The sequence below is a fragment of the Stenella coeruleoalba genome (genome assembly GCF_951394435.1).
Source record: "Stenella coeruleoalba genome assembly, chromosome: 1".
Lineage (NCBI taxonomy): Eukaryota > Metazoa > Chordata > Mammalia > Artiodactyla > Delphinidae > Stenella > Stenella coeruleoalba.
The window spans coordinates 102,743,578-102,761,536 of NC_137169.1; the positions used below are offsets into that span (position 1 = coordinate 102,743,578).

Below are 17,959 nucleotides of genomic sequence, written 5' to 3' on the forward strand. Positions count from 1 at the left end.
CTCTGCTTTCACAAAGTGCCTATCATGACGCACTAACGCTAATAGCTCACCTTTGCTGGGTACTTCTCCTTGCCAGCCGGGGTAAGCCCTTTGCATGTACCATTCGTTTAGTCCTCTCACAATGCATAAGGGAGGTGTTATTATTACCCCCATATTTACAGGAAAGGAAATTGAGGCGTAGAGAGGTCCACTATGTTGCCCAGGATAATTCTGACTCCAGTGACCTTGACCTGAAGCATGAGGCTGGGCTGCCTAGGATGCATGAGCTTGAGGGATCTTTACATTGCCCACAAAGCACCCAGGACAAGGCCTTGCACAGGAAGTATCTGTTGAAGGAATGTCTGCGTTTCTACACATCTTTAATTTCCCATCTGGAAGCCAGATTTACATTTATTGTTTTACACTATAGTTCAGATATAGGAAGGATCTCGCTTCAACAATATATATGAATGAATATATGATTTGAAAAAGAGAAATGTATATGTATGGGTAAATATATATATTTAAAAAAATACTTGGGGGGAAATGTATATATATATTTATTGTATATATATATATATTTATATATACATACATTTTCCCCCAAGTAATTGTTTTCTAATGGCAGTATTTTGAACAGAAATATAATTAACAATACTCCTTCACTGTTCAGAATATATACCAATTAGGGGAAGGTAAGTAAGAAGAGAAAGGTCATTTTGAACTGTGAAAGTCTGAATTCTAAAAAACTAAACACGGCTTCATTACTTTCAGCCTCATACACCAACTGTAATTAATTTAACAAAATATTACCAGATGTTTTCCCAACTAGATGTTCCTAAGGAACAAATCACTAAAAATTAGGGCAAATTATAAATGGTTTAAGTGTAAATAAGTTCTCCTGGTATTCTTTCTGCTGTTTCTACTATTTAAGTGTTGATGAAATCTTTTTTTCTGGGGGTGGTGCAGGAGTGAACAACCTGATCGGATTTGTCACAAAGTTGTCAAGTCCTAATTAATGAGATTTCACCGTTTTTTAGAAAAAATTTCATTTACTTGAAATAATTTTTTCTTTTAAAATCTGTAATCCACAGCAAGATATGTGGTCATGTCTACCAAGAACAGGAAGCAAGCAGTGTGGGAAGGAGAGGCGTTAACCCTTCTCTGCAAGGTAGGTGGAGCTAAAAGTCTCCTGTCCGTGACCTGGTGGCACATCCCACAAGACGAGACAGAGCCGGAGTTTGTGGCTGGAATGGGGCAGGACGGCACCATGCAGCTGGGTGCCTTCTACGGGCAACTCGATAAGCACAGCAACACAAGGCTGGAGAAGACGGACTGGGACACCTTCCAGCTGGAGATCACCTCCACCACCATCACAGACAGCGGCACGTATGAGTGCAGGGTGTCTGAGATGCCCCGGAGCAAGACCAGAGATCAGAGCTGGGCTCAGATGTCAGTCACTGTAAAACCTCTGAGTAAGTGTCAGGGAAATCCTTTTCTGAACTTACGCATCTTCAGTATCTTCCTTCTGCAGTGGAATGCTGTGGAATTCGATTGTGTGTCACCCTGAATCCCCTAGTTATGGTACGTGTACCCCAGGACACAGAGCAGAGTCTCTGGCTACCATGTCTGTCAGCTGATCTCTGAAGTTTACTCATCTTTATAGAGATCATCGTTAGAGTGCAACTTGTAAATTGTTATTCAAGGCTAAAAACAAAATCGTATGAATTGGAATAGACTTAGAAAAGAGATATGCCAAGTGGAGCGGAGCCTCATGCATTTCAGGCTTCTGACAGCTGCAGCCCTGGGATTGCAGAGTCTCTTGGAGCACGTGCAAAAGAGTGATGGTGCACCAAGGAGTGGGGATGAGGGAAGGAGGCCAGCCAGTGGGGCCGGGGAGCACCCCACCCACTCAGCGGCAGCTGTCTAAGCAGCAGACTGGAGAAACACTGCCTGTTTGTTGTCTCTGCTGAGAACACTCTTTAGAAGAGGGTCAACTTTAGAAAATTGAAGTCAGACTTCAGGACAGACTGTGCTGTGAATCAGTTTCTACCCCCACGTATTTGATACTCCCAGCGTATGAACACATAGTTCAATGTGAGGAGGCAATGACTAGGACAACTTGTACCTCGATTTGCTGAATGTATTAGAAATTGTGTTTCACGTTTCTGCCCACAGAGTCAAGTTTACATGTTAGTCTGATGAGCCGTCAACCACAAGTGAAATTAACCAACACCTTTGACCTGTCCTGCATAGTGGATGTTCGCTACTCTGACCTCAAGGTTCTACTCACCGTGACATGGCAGTTCCAGGCAGCTAGATCTCGAGCCTTTGATCTGCTTCTTCGAATCACCCATAATGGCACTATTGAATGGGGGAACTTCCTACCCCAGTTCCAAAAGAAGACAAAGGTTTCACAGTCTTTATTTCGTTCTCAACTCCTAATCCATGATGCCACCGAGGAAGAAGCAGGAGTTTATCAGTGTAATGTAGAAGTTTATGACAGAAGTTCCCTACATGTAAACGGCCCCTTGAGGGCTTCTGCCATCTCTCACCCATTGAGGATCACTGTCACTTTACCAGGTAAACACTACTTGAAATTAATCCTGCTTTATTTTTAAACATTCCTCCCGTTTAGGGTAAGTTATAGAATTAAAGCATAGAATACCTTTTCCCCAAGTTTGTATTATAAGTAAGCACCATATGTAAGTGATATACAGGAAGGGAGGGGGAGGGATAAATTAGGAGTTTGGTATTAACAGATATTCACCAGTATATATATAAAATAGATAAACAATAAGGACCTACTGTATAGCAGAGGGAACTATATTCAATATCTTATAATAACCTATAATGGAAAAGAACCTGAATAAAAATATATATGTGTATAACTGAATCACTTTGCTGTATACCTGAAACATTGTAAATCAACTATACTTCAATTTAAAAAAGGAACCAGAAACACACACACACACACACACACACACACACACACACAGAGGGATATCCAGGTTAACATTAAGTCAATATGCACAAAATGGCCATACTGGTTTTTGTTTTTGTTTTTCTTTGGCTGTGTTGAGTCTTTGTGCCTGAAGGCGGGCTTTCAATAGTTGAGTTGAGCTAGGGCTACTCTTCATTGCGGTGCGCAGGCTTCTCATTGCGGTGGCTTCTCTTGTTGCGGAGCACAGGCTCTAGGCGCGCGGGCTTCAGTAGTTGTGGCATGCGGGCTCAGTAGTTGTGGCACACGGGCTTAGTTGCTCTGCGGCATGTGGGATCTTCCCAGACTAGGGCTCCAACCTATGTCCCCTGCATTGGCAGGTGGATTCTTAACCACTGCGCCACCAGAGAAGTCCCGCCATACTGGTTTTTAAAACATTGAAATACTTCCACACTGACGAATTCTAACTGTTGCCCCTTCCCCATTTCCCATAAGTCCCCACTACTCAGCAACTAAAGGGAACCACGTGGCACAGCAGGGGACATCTAGGACCAGATCCAGTGGTGAGGAATTCTTTCGGATTGGTCAGTACCCATGCCTGATCAGTCATTAAATGTTTAGAATGTGTCCCCTGGTGGTATGGATAATGTAAATCCCATTAAATACATTTATCCATTCATTTTGATATGTTAATATACAAGAGTTAGAGAATTTATGATTACAGTCAAAATAATTTACCTTGTCAGTTGGTAATAGAGGATAGAGATTAAAAGTAAGACACAACTTGGCAAATTCTGCTGTGCTGGTATCTTTCATGACTTCCATTCTCTTAGGGTAAAGTGTTCAAGAGGCTTTGACGTCATTTAGACCTGACAAGCACTGGATAGAAGCATCACTTTAGACAAGGCACCTTAATCTGTCCAAGCCCAGTGACCCCCATATGTAAATTGCTGATGTGCAATTTAAAGATGGTGGCACATTCCTAGTACAGTGCCTGACACACCAAGCAGATGTTCAAACGTGGTAGCAGTCATTATCTCAGCTACTGAGCTATATTTTTGGTAATAGCAATGATCTCCTTGTTGATTAACTCATGCCTTAATTTACTTGTCCTTTCTGATGTATTTCAAATTGTTGATTTAATCCTTTCTTCTTAAAACTTCTCTTTTCTTGACCTTATGACACAAGATTTTCTTGGTTTCCTTCCTAACACGCCGACTGCTCCTTCTCATTCTCTTTTGCAGAATCCTCCTCCTTCACTGACTCATCCCTTTGGGTTTCATCCTCAACTTCCTCTCTTCTCATTCTGTACACTGTCCCAAAGTGGGCTTATTCCTACCCAGGGATTCAGGCTATATACTGACAAATCCCAAATTCATTATCTTGAAATACTTCTCTTCTGATCTCCAGACTCATCAATGCAATTGCCTCTAAGACATGTCTACACTCAGTATGTCAAAACATAAATACACCATTATTATCCCTCCAAAGCTACTCCTCTGACGTAGTTCTCCATGTTCCCACCATCCATCGGTGATCCAAGCAAGAAACCTGAGTCATCCACTACTCCTCCACGTCTACCTCATGTCCAAACTCCCATTACATGGCAAGGTCCTTTACCATCGGATACATTTATGTCTTTCCTGCATCATCTCTTTCCACTTTCCATCTTGAATTTGAGCTCCAGCCACACTGAACTACTGGAAGTTCCTCACATACTCTATGCTCTCTCTCATTTTTAGTCTTTGTTCAAGTTGCTTCTTTTGCATGGAATTCCTTAACCCCTTCTCCATCAGATTAATTCCTATTAACCCTTAAGACGTAGCTTAGAGATATCTCCTCCAGGAAGCCTCCCCTCACTCCCATATTTGGGTTAGACAGTCCTGCTGTGTGCTCTGACAGCCACTTCTGGATACCTCTGTCCCCCCTGGGTGACACAATCCTATAATCTCTAAGCCTCTGTCCTGTACTAGTCTCTTCCTCTAAGCAGAGACTGAGGGGAGGGATCCACAGAGCCTGGAATAGTCTGGCACATAATATAGTACATGCTTAATAAATGTTTGTTGAAGGAATAGTAAAGGGACCTACTGGGAGCATCAATAAGCAGCCACAAAAGTAGAACTGGTGACGTCAGCAAGAAGATAAGCATAAGGTTTGGAAGCCAGGCTTTACCGTTCATCTTTCTGACAAAGCAGGAAAGCTCTGGGTTAAAGGATAGTTGACTCCATATCCGTACAATGTTCCCACAGTCGAGTGGCTGCAAAGAAACGCACAGTTGTAATAGCCCACGTACAACTTCCTCTTGTTTACCCATGTTTGCCGGCAGATACAATTAGACTTAGGCAAACTGTGGATCTAGGAGTATCTGGATAGTGAACACACGGACAAAGCATTAATAGGGCCACTTTCTCTCAATTTGATTTATGAAATGCTATAGAAGAGAAGATGTCGGTGCCAAAATACTGAAGCATTTTCTTTTCTTTTCTTTTATACTGGAGTATAGTTGATAAACAATGTTGTGTCAGTTTCAGGTGTACAGCAAAGTGATTCAGTTATACATATACATGTACGTGTCTATTCTTTTCCCATTTAGGTTATTACAGAATGTTGAGCAGAGTTCCCTGTGCTATACAGTAGGTCCTTGTTGGTTATCTAATACTGAAGCATTTTCATGTGGAAGAGATTGGCTTTTCTGCATAACACTTCCTCCCTGCCCCACACTCCCTATCCCACGCCTCCGGGGCAGGGGTAGAATTAGGACCAGTGGATGGAAGTTATGGAGAAGTCAAATTCAACTTGATATCAGAAAGAGTCCTCTGGTGGCAGCATGTCCAAAGGTGGAATGGGTGCTTTGTCAGTTAGTGAGTTGTTCAAAGGCTGAATGAGCAGTTAGTGGGGCTGCTGAAGAGGGAATTCACACATTTGATGGGTGTAGGAGGTATGGCCCTAGTTGACCTCCAATGTACCTTCTACTTTAAAGTTCTATTTTCTAGCAAAGTAACAAAAGTAATGGTACCATTCTTTGAATTTAGAGAGCAAGCTGAAAGTGAATTCAAGTAGTCAAGTCCAAGAGATCTCCATCAACTCCAACACAGACATAGAGTGTAACATCCTGTACCAATCCACTGGAAACCTTCGGTTGGCTGTTACTTGGTACTTCTCTGCCACGTCCACTAATGCAACCTGGCTGAGGATCCTGGAAATGGACCGAACCCATGTAGTAAAATACGGGGATGAATTTCAGACCGCATGGAGAAAACAAAAATTCCACGCCGAGAAAGTTTCCCAAGACTTGTTTCAGCTACACATTCTGAACGTGGAAGACAGCGATCAGGGCAAATATCGCTGCGCTGTGGAGGAATGGCTCTGGTCTACAAATGGCACTTGGCACAAGCTTGGAGAAAAGACATCAGGTCTAACAGAATTGAAACTCAGGCCCACAGGTAAACCTTGCAAGTATATTCTCACTCATCTTTCTGTAGAATTGCCGTCTTCTCTTGGGCAGCTGTTCTATGGAGTGATTAGATGAAGGTAAAAATATGACCTACAGTCATAGGAATAGTGCCCACCTGCACAGTGACTGCAGGACTGGATAGCCCACCAGAGCAGGCGGGGGTCCCTTTGAGTCAAGCTGAGATTTGGAGAAGCTTAGATGGGAGCAAGATCCCTTTGATTGGTTTGCTTCTCAGCCTGACAGGCTGGTCTGTGCAGCGACCCAGGGTATCGTATCTCCAGCTCTCTGTAAAACAAGCTGTGTCACTCCAGTGGGGCTCTACTGTAATTTGGCAGAAAGAGAGTAATACAAAGCATATTTCTCCCACTGTGAACAGAAACTGTCCAACTCTATAGGGATGTATGGAGAGACTGCTGTTCAACGTTTGGCTGCCTAAACATAAGGCAAATAGAAGTAGTCAACTGCTGGAATGGCTTACTGAGGGCATCTCCTCCTCCTCAGGAGATCTTTAAAAATGAAATAGAGGGCTTCCCTGGTGGCGCAGTGGTTGAGAGTCCGCCTGCCAATGCAGGGGACGCGGGTTCGTGCCCCGGTCTGGGAGGATCCCACGTGCCGCGGAGCGGCTGGGCCCGTGAGCCATGGCCGCTGAGCCTGCGCGTCCGGAGCCTGTGCTCCGCAACGGGAGAGGCCACAACAGGGAGAGGCCACAACAGTGAGAGGCCCGTGTACCACCAAAAAAAAAAAAAGAAATAGAAGTTCCATTCATTTGCATTAGTCTAAGAGTGCCGTGGTCTAAATGTGGGCAGGGTTGATTAGATCTGTCAGCCTTAGTTAGGTCACCTCCAACGTTGATTAAAATTAAATGAACCTCACAGCTAAGGTTTGGGAGCTGGCCAAGATCCAAAAGCACGATGCAAATAAGTTAATCTAGTTTGGCACTGAAAATTCTATTTTCAGTGTAACATCAAAAAATAAGATTATAATGAACATTGCTATGTGTTAGGCAATTAGGAATCCAAAGATAAAGAAGGCAGAGCCTTAAGGAGCTCGCAGTCGCCTGGGAGCAGCAGGGGCAAAGTAGCAGCTGAGCGCGAGGGTCTCTTCCTGCCGCTCTGGCCGCCCTTCTCCATGCCCTTCCTCTCCCTGCTCAATGCAGGTGTTCATCAGGGATACCTGAGACCATTTTTCTTCTCTCTGTGCCTTTCAAAACCTCTTAAATCCCACCTTGGCGGTACCAGCTACCACCTTCAGTGAAACAGCTCTAAGATTTTATGCTTAGCCCCCATCTCCTGAGCTCCAGGCCTTTCTACCCATCTGCTTGTTGCACATTTCTACTTGGTTGACCCAGAGAGCCTCACATTCAGCATATCCCAAATCATCCTTATGTCCCAAATCATCATGATGGTGTTTATCATCTTGGCCATCCCACAAGGCTTATGGCCACTCCATTCTCCATCTGGGTGGCTGGCATCCCTTTCTCCCAGTTGTCCAAGCTGAATCTTGACAGTGTGTGCCCACCCCTTTAAGAAGTGCGCACCATTTCTTAGCTCAAGCCAGCGCTTCCCATTCAGAAACGTGGGACCAGTGCTGTTCAATCTTTTAGTCTATCAAGAAATGCCTAAAATCTTTTTTTGGTGACGTCACTCACTTTGGAATGTCCATAATGAATTCAAATTCTTTTAAAATACTGAAGATATCAAATAAAACATATTTGTGGGCTGTGTGTGGCTGGCTGGGAGTAGCTAGCTGTGTACCCTGGTGTAGGAAGTAAGTTAAGGAAGAGGCCCCAGGGAAAGATACTGAGAAGAATTCGTAAGAATTGTATGAGGGATGCTTTCTCTGAAATCAAAAGAGGAGAGGATATCAGAAGAAAATGGATTTCAGTGACAGAAACTGCAGAGAGGACAAAAGAGGCTGGAAGGTCTCTTGAGCTGGGAAATCGGGCCTTTTCTGGGGACCTCGGCCAGAGCCTAGAGATGAGATTGGAAAGCTGATGGCAATGAAGTAGGGAGTAACTTGAGGTGAGGAAGCAGAGGCAGTACCATGTAAACTAATATTTCACATGCTTCTCCATAAAGGGAAAGAGAGAGTAAAGATGGTAGCTAAAAAAGAATGTAGGATCAGACAAAGATGTTCTTTTAAAGATAGATCAATAAATATGTTTGTAGTAGAGTTGAAAATTTAGTGCATACTATAATTTATTTTGTGTGTGATTACTCTAGCGTTCCAAGTCCTCACCTGTGAGTTAAAAGGGGAACATTTTAAAAAAGTAAATGTCAAAATCTGTTTAAAACTTAGTCTAATCCAATAATGTAAATAGTCTCCTTGAGTAATATTCTAACACATGTATGAAAATGCTCAGTCTCTTGGGTAACCTCCTCTTTCCCTGCGTCTAATACCTGAGGTGAGATCCAGTGTATGGGAGGAGGGTAATTTGCAAAAACAAAAAGGGGTAGTGGTGGAACATGGGACTTGAGGGGTGGGCTGGAAGTTTCGAATGGCCTTTCTGGGAAGCAGAAGGGAGAGCTGAGCCGGGAGAAGTAAAAGCAGCAGAGCAGAACATCCGGCAAAGCTGGGTGGTTTTCAGTGTCAGGTCCAGCAGGCAAGAGGCAGACTGATGAAGGGAAGTGGCTGGTTTGATTCATAGCAGAGAATGTTCTGGCAAATATAGAAGAAGGATAAGGGTCAAGGAAAAGTGTTAAAGATGAAGGACCTGATATCTAAAAATTATAAGATGGCATCCCTTCAATGAGAAGTAGACTTTTCAGAGGAGGTGTCCTATCTAAGATCTGGGTTCTTCTCGAACTTACCGCCATTTTATTTCCTAGGAAGTAAGGTACGCATCTCCAAAGTGTCCGGGACAAAAAATGCCTCCGAGCACAGCGAGGTGGCCATCCGCTGCAGCCTGGAGAGTGCGGGCAGCCCAGCCTCCCTGTTCTCTGTGATGTGGTACTGGAACAGAGAAAATTCTGGAAGTAAAATGCTGGTGCACCTGCAGCATGACGGCTTGCTGGAGTATGGCGAAGAGGGGCTCAGGAGGCGCCTGCACTGTTACCGTTCATCCCCTGCAGACTTTGTCCTGATGATACATCGAGTGGAGATGGAGGATGCTGGAATGTACTGGTGCAGGGTGGCAGAGTGGCAGCTACACGGTAACCCAAGCAAGTGGGTCAGCCAATCATCAGACGAGTCACAGCGTGTGGTGCTCACGGTGCTGCCTTCAGGTAACTAGCGGTTCATCTGTCATGGCTTGCGGTCAGGAGAATCTTTGTCTCCCCTCCTATGCTTTCCCACCCAGCTATGTTTTGCTTCTTTTCAGACTGAAAACAATTTACAGATTCCCGAAAGAAAATGACTTCGCCATTTCTCTCAACAGTAACTCAGTTTGGGCAGACAAGGTTACCTGAGGTTTTGGCATGGACGTTTAAATGTCAAGGGCATCTGACCTCCTCCCCCACTTTCCCTCTTAAACAAAAAAGCCATCAACATTGTATCCCTTTAAATAACCAAATAATGTTGGAGGCAGACATCCTTACCTCTTGGCTAATTCTCCAATCTCAGAAGGCTGACCTGTGGTGGGAGTGAGGTGAGCAATAGGGACATGGTGACTTTGTGTTTGATCTGGTTGAACCAAAATCAGCTATATCTAGATGCTCCCTGAGTCAAAACGAACCCAACAAAAAAAAAGCCTTTCTCAACGAATAAGCGACAAGCTTCTCATTGATGTGTTCAACAAACTATGGGAGTTTTGGTCGTGATAGTCATTGGGTGTGCCTCTCCTGACTGCACCTTGAAAGTCATCAAGGGAGGAAGTGTGTCCCACAGAACTTGTTTACAGGCTCTGGCAAAAAGACAGCTGCTTGAAGACCATTGGCCAAAGGGTGACCCTTCTCTGTGTGGGAAGGTCAACTTATCCTGCTTTAGGAGGTGTGTAGAACAAGAGGTCGTGAAGGAGGAGAGGGCTTCCTTCCAGCCAGTGCGGTGCCAAGCATGTAACAGGCATTCATTAAGCAAAGATTCCTCCAGCCAGACCAGTAAATCTTCCCAGGTGACTAAGGAGCCAGTAGATGTTGTAGCCTGCTCATCCTCTGAGCCATTTCTTTCTGGTGGGGTTTAAGGATAAGGCGAGAGGTGAGCTATAGGTTAAACTTACAGTGAGAGAGGGTCACTGGAGAGGCAGAGGTGTGGTCTTGCTGCCCCATCCCAGGAAGAGTAGAAAGGATCAATAAAGATAACATCCCTACAGCACCAGCTAGCTTTGGGGACAGTCTGTAGGAGGGAAAGAGGGCTACTGAGAACGGATGGTACCTTCTCAGAGTTGGGACAGTTGCATCCCAGCCCCAGCAAGGCTTCTAGAGTGGAAGTCAGAGTTATCTAACTTGTTCGCTGGGGTCCATCATTCTCGTCCCCTGACTATTCTTCAGCAGGATTCTTCTCCCAGGTATCCAGGCAGGATTTATCTTCCTATCAGCTTTTCTTCCATTCCAACAATTATAGGAAGTCCCCACCCTGAGCACATTCCATACATGTTTTCCCACTGGAATTCCTAGGCTCTGTAGATTCAGCCGTTTATGCAGTAGAATAAATAGATAATAACTGTAAAAAGTGTATATTCTGTGGCTAAAAAGCACATCTCCTCTGAGACAGGTGGGATCGTTCAAATCATATATATACTGTTCATCTTTGTGGAATTCTTATAAAACAGCTGTAAAGTTTTTAAAAAGATCAGCTCTGGAAAGAAAATGTTACAGACTGAATGGTCTTTGTATTCTTCACAACTGAAGGAGCTGGAAAGCCTGTGCCTTGAGAACCTGAGGGTTTTCATTATAAGTACAGTTAAGTGTTCCCAAGTAAATCTGTATAATATAGCATCTCACTTCTTCTGCCTGGCTGTTCCTTTCTGGTAGTTGGGAAGACAGTGTGGGTGATGAAAAATCCCAGGGTTTGGAATCAGACAAGCCGAGTCTCAAATTGCAGCTCTATCACCTCCCTACTCGCTATGAAGTCGTACCCTGGTTACTCGGCTTTCTCATAAAATGAGGATTATGGTACAAATGCATACGAAGTATCTAGCACAGTCCCTGGCGTGCTCTAAGTGCTCAACAAACGTTACCTCCTTCTCCCCTTATAACTCCAAACATGCTAGCGACGCACGCACACACACACACACATCTACCTATGTATATATCTATTTATGTGATAAAATACTTTAATTTCTTCAATAAATAACTATATGAGCTTCTGAGGACACACAAAAAATATATTACGGAATCTGTTCCCACAGAGCTGAGTCTGGTGGGGAAGTAAAGTCCAACATGATACGTGTCATGAAAGAAATAGTCTCAGGATACTAAGGAAGGAGCAGAGGCAGGGCTGGGATGAAGAGCTGGGTTGGGAGGAGATCTGGAAAGGTTCCCCAGAGTATGGGGCCTATAAAAAGGAAGGCACATGTTTTGGGAAAAGGAAAGTATATGCTAGATGATCAGAGAAACTGTGGTAGGATGGCAAGAGAGGAGGCTAGTGGGATGGAACGGGTACAGATGTCAAGTGGGTCTTTTGTTTGGAGCTAGGGAAGATAAGCTTTCTCATGGAAGTTACAGAGTGTCGTTGAACAAGTTCAGGCAGGAGAGTGACACATCAGATTTGCATTTTAGAAAGCTCTTCCTGGGAACAGTGTTAAAAATGAATTGAAAGAGAGGTAGGCACAGAGAAGGGAGAACTATTTGAAATTGATTGTAGGGACCCAGGTGAGACAAGATGAAGGCCTGAATTAAGGCAGTGCCTGTGAGGGCTGAGAGAAAGACAGGCATTCTGCATTCCATATTAGGAGATGGGGTCTTCAGGATTTAGAGGCTGATTAGGGGTATGTGGATGGTGAATGAGCAGAAGAAGAGAATCGAGGATGAATACCAGGCTTCTGGCCTAAGATGGATAGTGGGGACAGTCACTAAATGAGGTAATATAGGAGAAAGGACTAAAGGGGAAGATGAGTTCAATTTTGAATAAGTTGGACTGGAATTGAGTTTGGAGTACCAGTGAGTCATCTAGGGAGATCTGTCCAATAAACTTCAGGATCTCCAAATGAGATCTCTACCAGAGTTATAGATTAGAAATCATCAGCTTATGGCCTATAATGATGCCCAAGGATGGATCCCTGAGATACACGGCTATTTCTCGGGGGACTGCAGAAGAGGAACCTGTGAAGGAGAGTGGAAGGAGTAGCCTAGAGGTAGGAGGAGAACCAGGGTATGGTGGTATCACAGACACCAAAGGCAGGAGGGATCAAGAGTCGGGAGAGCCGACAGACTCGACTAGTGCAAAGAGGCCAATTAAGACCCAAATAGGAAAATATCCATTGAGTTTAACAATATAGGGCAGTTACAGAAAAATAGTGAGAAAAGTCAGACTGCAGGGAGAAAGTGGGCGCCTCAAATCCAGTTCATGCTTTCAAGAGCTTTGATGTAAACGGAAAGAGAGAAGACGAGCAAATGGCAAGAGGTGCAGTGAAGCTTTGCTTTGTTTTGTTTTGGTTTGAAGATGGTAGGGACTTGAGCACTGTTACATCTAGAGAGAAAAGAGCCAGTAGAGAGGAAGAAGAGGAAGATTAGAAGAGAATGGTTATGACTGACAGTCCAACATCTTTTTTTTTTTTTTTGCGGTACGCGGGCCTCTCACTGCTGTGGTCTCTCCCATTGCGGAGCACAGGCTCCAGATGCACAGGCTCAGCGGCCATGGCTCACGGGCCCAGCCGCTCCGCGGCACGTGGGATCCTCCCGGACCGGGGCATGAACCCGTGTCCCCTGCATCGGCAGGCGGACTCTCAACCACTGTGCCACCAGGGAAGCCCAGTCCAACATCTTGAGTGAACTTATACCACCTCCTGATTGGAATGCTCCTTCCTGGTATCTGTCCCAGATCCACACCTACTAATCATTCACCGACCAACTTAACTGCCACTTTCTCAGTGACTTACCTTATTTTCTTAGTCATCCCACCTGTGTAACATCCATCCTCAGTGCCACACAATACCTTCTGAGAAGGCAAAGACTGAATGTCTTGTTCTCAGCACTAGCACAGTGCCTGGCACAGAAACTCAAATACTGAATCCGTGTAGCTGCCCTCCCGGTCAGGACCAGCCTGTGTATGAATAAAGTCCAGTTTAAATACAATAGGCTACCAACTCTCACTTCTCAAATGGTTTTCTACCACCTTTATTTGGCACTTCTGGGTTGGGTTAGTTTAGGATTACTTGATAGAACTGTGAAGCGTGTAGATCCTGTGAAGGCAGAAAAGTTGAGAGGTATTTCCCTGGTGGAACGCACCTTGCATTTTTCCTCTCCATCTTACTTCCTTAGCTATGACGAAGCCAAAGCAGGGGCTACAGCTACTTGAGTCTTTTTGTATCTCATTCTAGAGAATTCTCTGTGATTAATAGGCAAGGCTGTAAAGCTTTCTGGGGACTGGATTATTTGTAATAGAATGGCATTTGTCACTATTTCCCAGCTTTTGGGGGGTAAGGATATATTTAGAAAGTGGATTCTCAAAGGAGATATGCCCCATCACACTGATGTTTCTGGAGAGAACATGCTATTTTATCAACGCTACCCCGGTGCTTCCAACGAGGCCTGGCACATAGCGCTCGGTTCAACAAATGCTTGATGAAAAATGAGCAAGCGACTCTCCAATGGAGTTGAAACTGATGCTGTAAGGGGCTCACTTACTCTGGGATGCGCTTGTATCAGGTTACCTAATCCTGCTTTCAGTTCTTGGCAGGAGCCACCCCTCCCGCACGGCCACACCTGGCACGTCAGCTGCCCAAGTCTGGGGTTGGGGGTGCGTTGGTAGCCCCCTCATCATCCTCCACCTTTCTTCTCCTAAAGTCGGTATTTCTGGGGTAATATCAGAAAGGAACGCTCCTCATGATGTGTTTGGCTGGGGGTAGAAGCAAGTTACAAACTAAACCTTGTGATGCAGTGTTCTCATTATACTTCTGGCTCTTCCTTACAGACCTTGTACTTGGAGCACTGAGCACTTACTCAGATTGCTTCAAAATGCCAAACCTTAATGGTTTTGAATGTCGCTAATGCTAATCCAGATACGGGTGAGAGGCAGATGGTGGGAATGGTGACTGTGGGATCCAGAGCAAACACCGCCCTCCCAGGAGAGGTAATTTAGAAGCACTGACAGTTTCTAGCTGTTGGCCAATTCGGCACTGCGAAGGGCGCACTTTGTCGTCCTTGGATGGCAGATTGCTCGAAGCCCAGCCCCATTTAGATAGTCAAGCCCTCTGGCAGTCCCTTCACACGGAAGGTTAGAGTCTCAGTGGCAGAAAATCCAAGCGCCAGGTTTCTTTCCACCTTCTGTGTGCCGGCCCCATCCCCCCCAACATCACACCACCATCCTAGCAATGGTGACCCACGGGTGCCGCGGACTCTTACCTCCCGGTTCTCTGCCTCTCGTGATTGGAACAGGAAGCCAGAGTCTCCCAAGTAATCATTTGACTCTCAGCTGAATGTCACCCACCCACCCAGGGGACAGGGAGATCAGAGAGTCAAGGGAGAGACGTGGGCTGTGGAAGGACACGGCCAAGTCTGCGGTCCCTGAGTGAGGAATCATCAGGTTCAGCCCTCTTTTCTGCCTGGTCTCTTGGGAAAAAGTCACCTATGATTTTCCTAACTTTCTTAGTAGCTTTCTAGCTGATATTTATTTCTTGCTGACTCAACAAATGTGCTAGGCACTGTTTCATGCTTTATTAAGCATTATCTCATCACAACTCTAGAAATTATTATCCTCGCTTGATTGACTAGGAAACTAATGATTAGAGAGAGAGGAAAAGTAATTTGTCCAAAGTCAATAGCAGTAAGTTGTAGAGCCAGGATTTGAACCCAGCTCTCTTTGAGACATAGGAGGTGCTCAATCCCTACTCTGCACAGGAGTAGTGTGAAGTAGCAAGGCCAGACCTCTTACCCACTCTCCAGCTCTATGCTCTTTCAGCATTTCAGTCTGCACTTCCTTCTTAACCATACGCTTTCAAATGTATTCAGGTAAGACCTGGGAGAAATATTGTAGTCAAGCCAGGGCCTTGGAGAGAAGGGTCAGGTAGGATGTGGAGAGGAGATGAGAAAGAATTCAAAATCTATCTTTATCATTGCCCACCCTTTCAAAAACAAAAACCAAATCTAGGGTGGAGAATATAAATGAGACCAGAGAAGAACCGGGCCACAAACCCCCATAGCTCCTTGCCAGCCCTGTTCAGAGCTGCCAGGCTAACGTTCAGTGATGGTCTTTACTCTGGGTAACATGATGATAGCTACTCCTGGGTTCCTGTGTGCGCAAATCACTCACACAATTGACTCATTCTTTAGTCTCCATTGATGACCTATGAGCAAAGTGCTGCACAAGGGGAAAAGATACGTAAGACATAGGCCCTCTCCTCCCGGAGTTTACAATGCAGGAGCTGGACACAGGTTTAGATTCTTTCTTAACCTCCCACAAAGAGATGTCCTTCAGTGTGCAAAATGTATCTGCAATGCCAAAAAAAAATGGAATTCTTGCAGCATGAGGTTGGTCGCAATGACCTCTAAACCTGTCATCTTCATCTCTAAGCGTCTGTAATCCCATGAATCCTACAGCTTAACCTCTGAAGAAGAAAGTGCTTAGGTCATTACAGTTTTCCAATAAAAGCACAGCTACTATTAGCATCAGATTTTTCAGAAGAGCCCTGGTTTTGAATATCCTGTCATAAACAAATGTAGTCAGAAGACTACATTTAATAGTTGGTGTCTCTTTAAGCATATGTCTTTGTGCATCGAGAGACTGAATCCCTGTCCTTTGACTAGTCACCTGAGGCACTGCTTCCTGGAGCCTGTGGCACTGGCAGTTCTCTCGCCTTTGCTTCCCTGGCTGTGTGGCCAGGAACCCCTCGGGGGCTGCTGGTGCGTACTCTGTGTGTCCATGTGTTGATAGCACTTCCCCTCGGACTGCAGCTGCCAGATGCTTCAGCATGCCTTTATATAGTAGCCTTTGCCCATGTGGTTGCAGTGAATCCAGTTTAATTCAGATCAGCAAACGTTATCAGGCACATGTGCTAGGCACTGCAAGGACTATAGAAACAAAGGACACTGTCAGAGCTACTCAAGTAACTGTGCTGACAAAGATGGTTAAAAGGGGATGAAAGAGGTCTAAACAAAGGCATGTGTGAGAAGAGGATAGAAAGAAGAGGAAAACTGCCTGAGGAGAGGTGGAAGGCTGGAGTGATGGAGAGTGAGGCCAGTAGGACCTCGAGGATATGGTGCAGTGAGCACGCCAGGTAGAGGTGATGGTAAGAGCAAGAGGGGAAAGGAGCTGAATGGGGGTGGGAGAGTGTGAGACCAGTTTGGAGATTCAGGAAGGGATGGTGCTTCTTACTTGTAGCTGCTGTTGTTCTTATCAGGACAGTGCAGAGCATGCGTGTGCGCGTGCGCGTGCGTATGTGTCTGTGTGTGTTTTCAGAAGCAGCAGTGGGAATAACTCAGTTAAAAATTCAGGACCGGCAACAGAGTTGGGAACGAGGGTTGAATTATAGATATCTTTTCTGAGGAAAGAAGATTAAAGGAGAGGTTTTCTTTTCTGTTTTGTTTTTCTTTCTGGCTGTTCGTTTTAAGTAGGTCATGGGAACCTCTGGTGGTTGGAAATTGTTGGGTGAGGGGGAGTCAGGCTGGAACAGGCCATCCTGGAGCTCTCTTCTCCCAGCTCCCTTTCCTTTGCTCCTCGCATGTGATTTAAGGGGCACACTGCCATTTGGCCCCGTTATTCTTACATATATTTTCCTGTAACAATAAATCCCAGAAGTGTTTATAACTGATGAGTACAAATAAGCTGGAGACTAATTATTCTCTTCATTTTCTTCCTTTTTGTCGCAGAGCCCACGTTTCCTTCCAGGATCTGCTCGTCAGCACCTTTACTCTATTTCCTCTTCATCTGCCCCTTCCTTATGCTCATCCTTCTGTTCATTTCCCTCCTCTGCCTGTACTGCAAGGCCAGGAAGTTGTCAACTCTGAGCCTAAGCATACGGAAAGAAAAGGCCCTCTGGGTGGACCTGAAAAGTGCTGGAAGCAGGACCGCACACAGATTGGAAGAGGACGGTGAAGACAGTTGAATCCCGAGAGGCGCCTGCAGCCCTGTGGAAAGAGTGTGGACTTTGAAACTGGACTGACCAGGAGAGGAGTGCCCCCTGCCTCTGTCCTCCTCTGAGTCTGCGGCCTGGGGCGAGGTACCTAGGACTCAGAGGGAACATTTATTGAGCGCGTATGTGGTGCCAGAAACCGTTAAGTGTTTCTTCACGTGTCACCTCATCTACCCATCGCATCCCCCACAGGAGCTAGGTGACTCCGTTACACCGTCTTCCGCTTGCCACACCTCACGGGGCTTAGGTTCTGCGTCCATAGATCTGTAAGGAGAGGAGTACCTCCCTCACGCAGCTGCTGGGGATTAAATGAGATCCCACGGCAGAGCCCAGGGCGATGCTCCCCTCTCTTATGTCACTGATTCCCTGGACAACACTCAGTGTTGGAGCCACACACTGGCTCCAGGTAACCTTTTGCCTC

The 17,959-nt window shown here is 45.3% G+C and overlaps 1 protein-coding gene across 1 annotated transcript in view; it reads left to right on the forward strand.

The window, feature by feature from the left end:
* Positions 1-17,959, forward strand: part of CD101 (CD101 molecule) — a gene marked incomplete at its 5' end in the record, with an annotated part of 34,073 nt that extends 16,114 nt beyond the window's left edge. Inside the window, 5 exons of the mRNA XM_079942469.1 lie at positions 1,074-1,454; positions 2,158-2,562; positions 5,953-6,363; positions 9,203-9,598; positions 17,276-17,959. Of these exons, the coding sequence (XP_079798595.1) occupies positions 1,074-1,454; positions 2,158-2,562; positions 5,953-6,363; positions 9,203-9,598; positions 17,276-17,511 (1,829 nt within the window). The 3' untranslated portion in view covers positions 17,512-17,959. The remainder of the gene's footprint in view (positions 1-1,073; positions 1,455-2,157; positions 2,563-5,952; positions 6,364-9,202; positions 9,599-17,275) is intronic.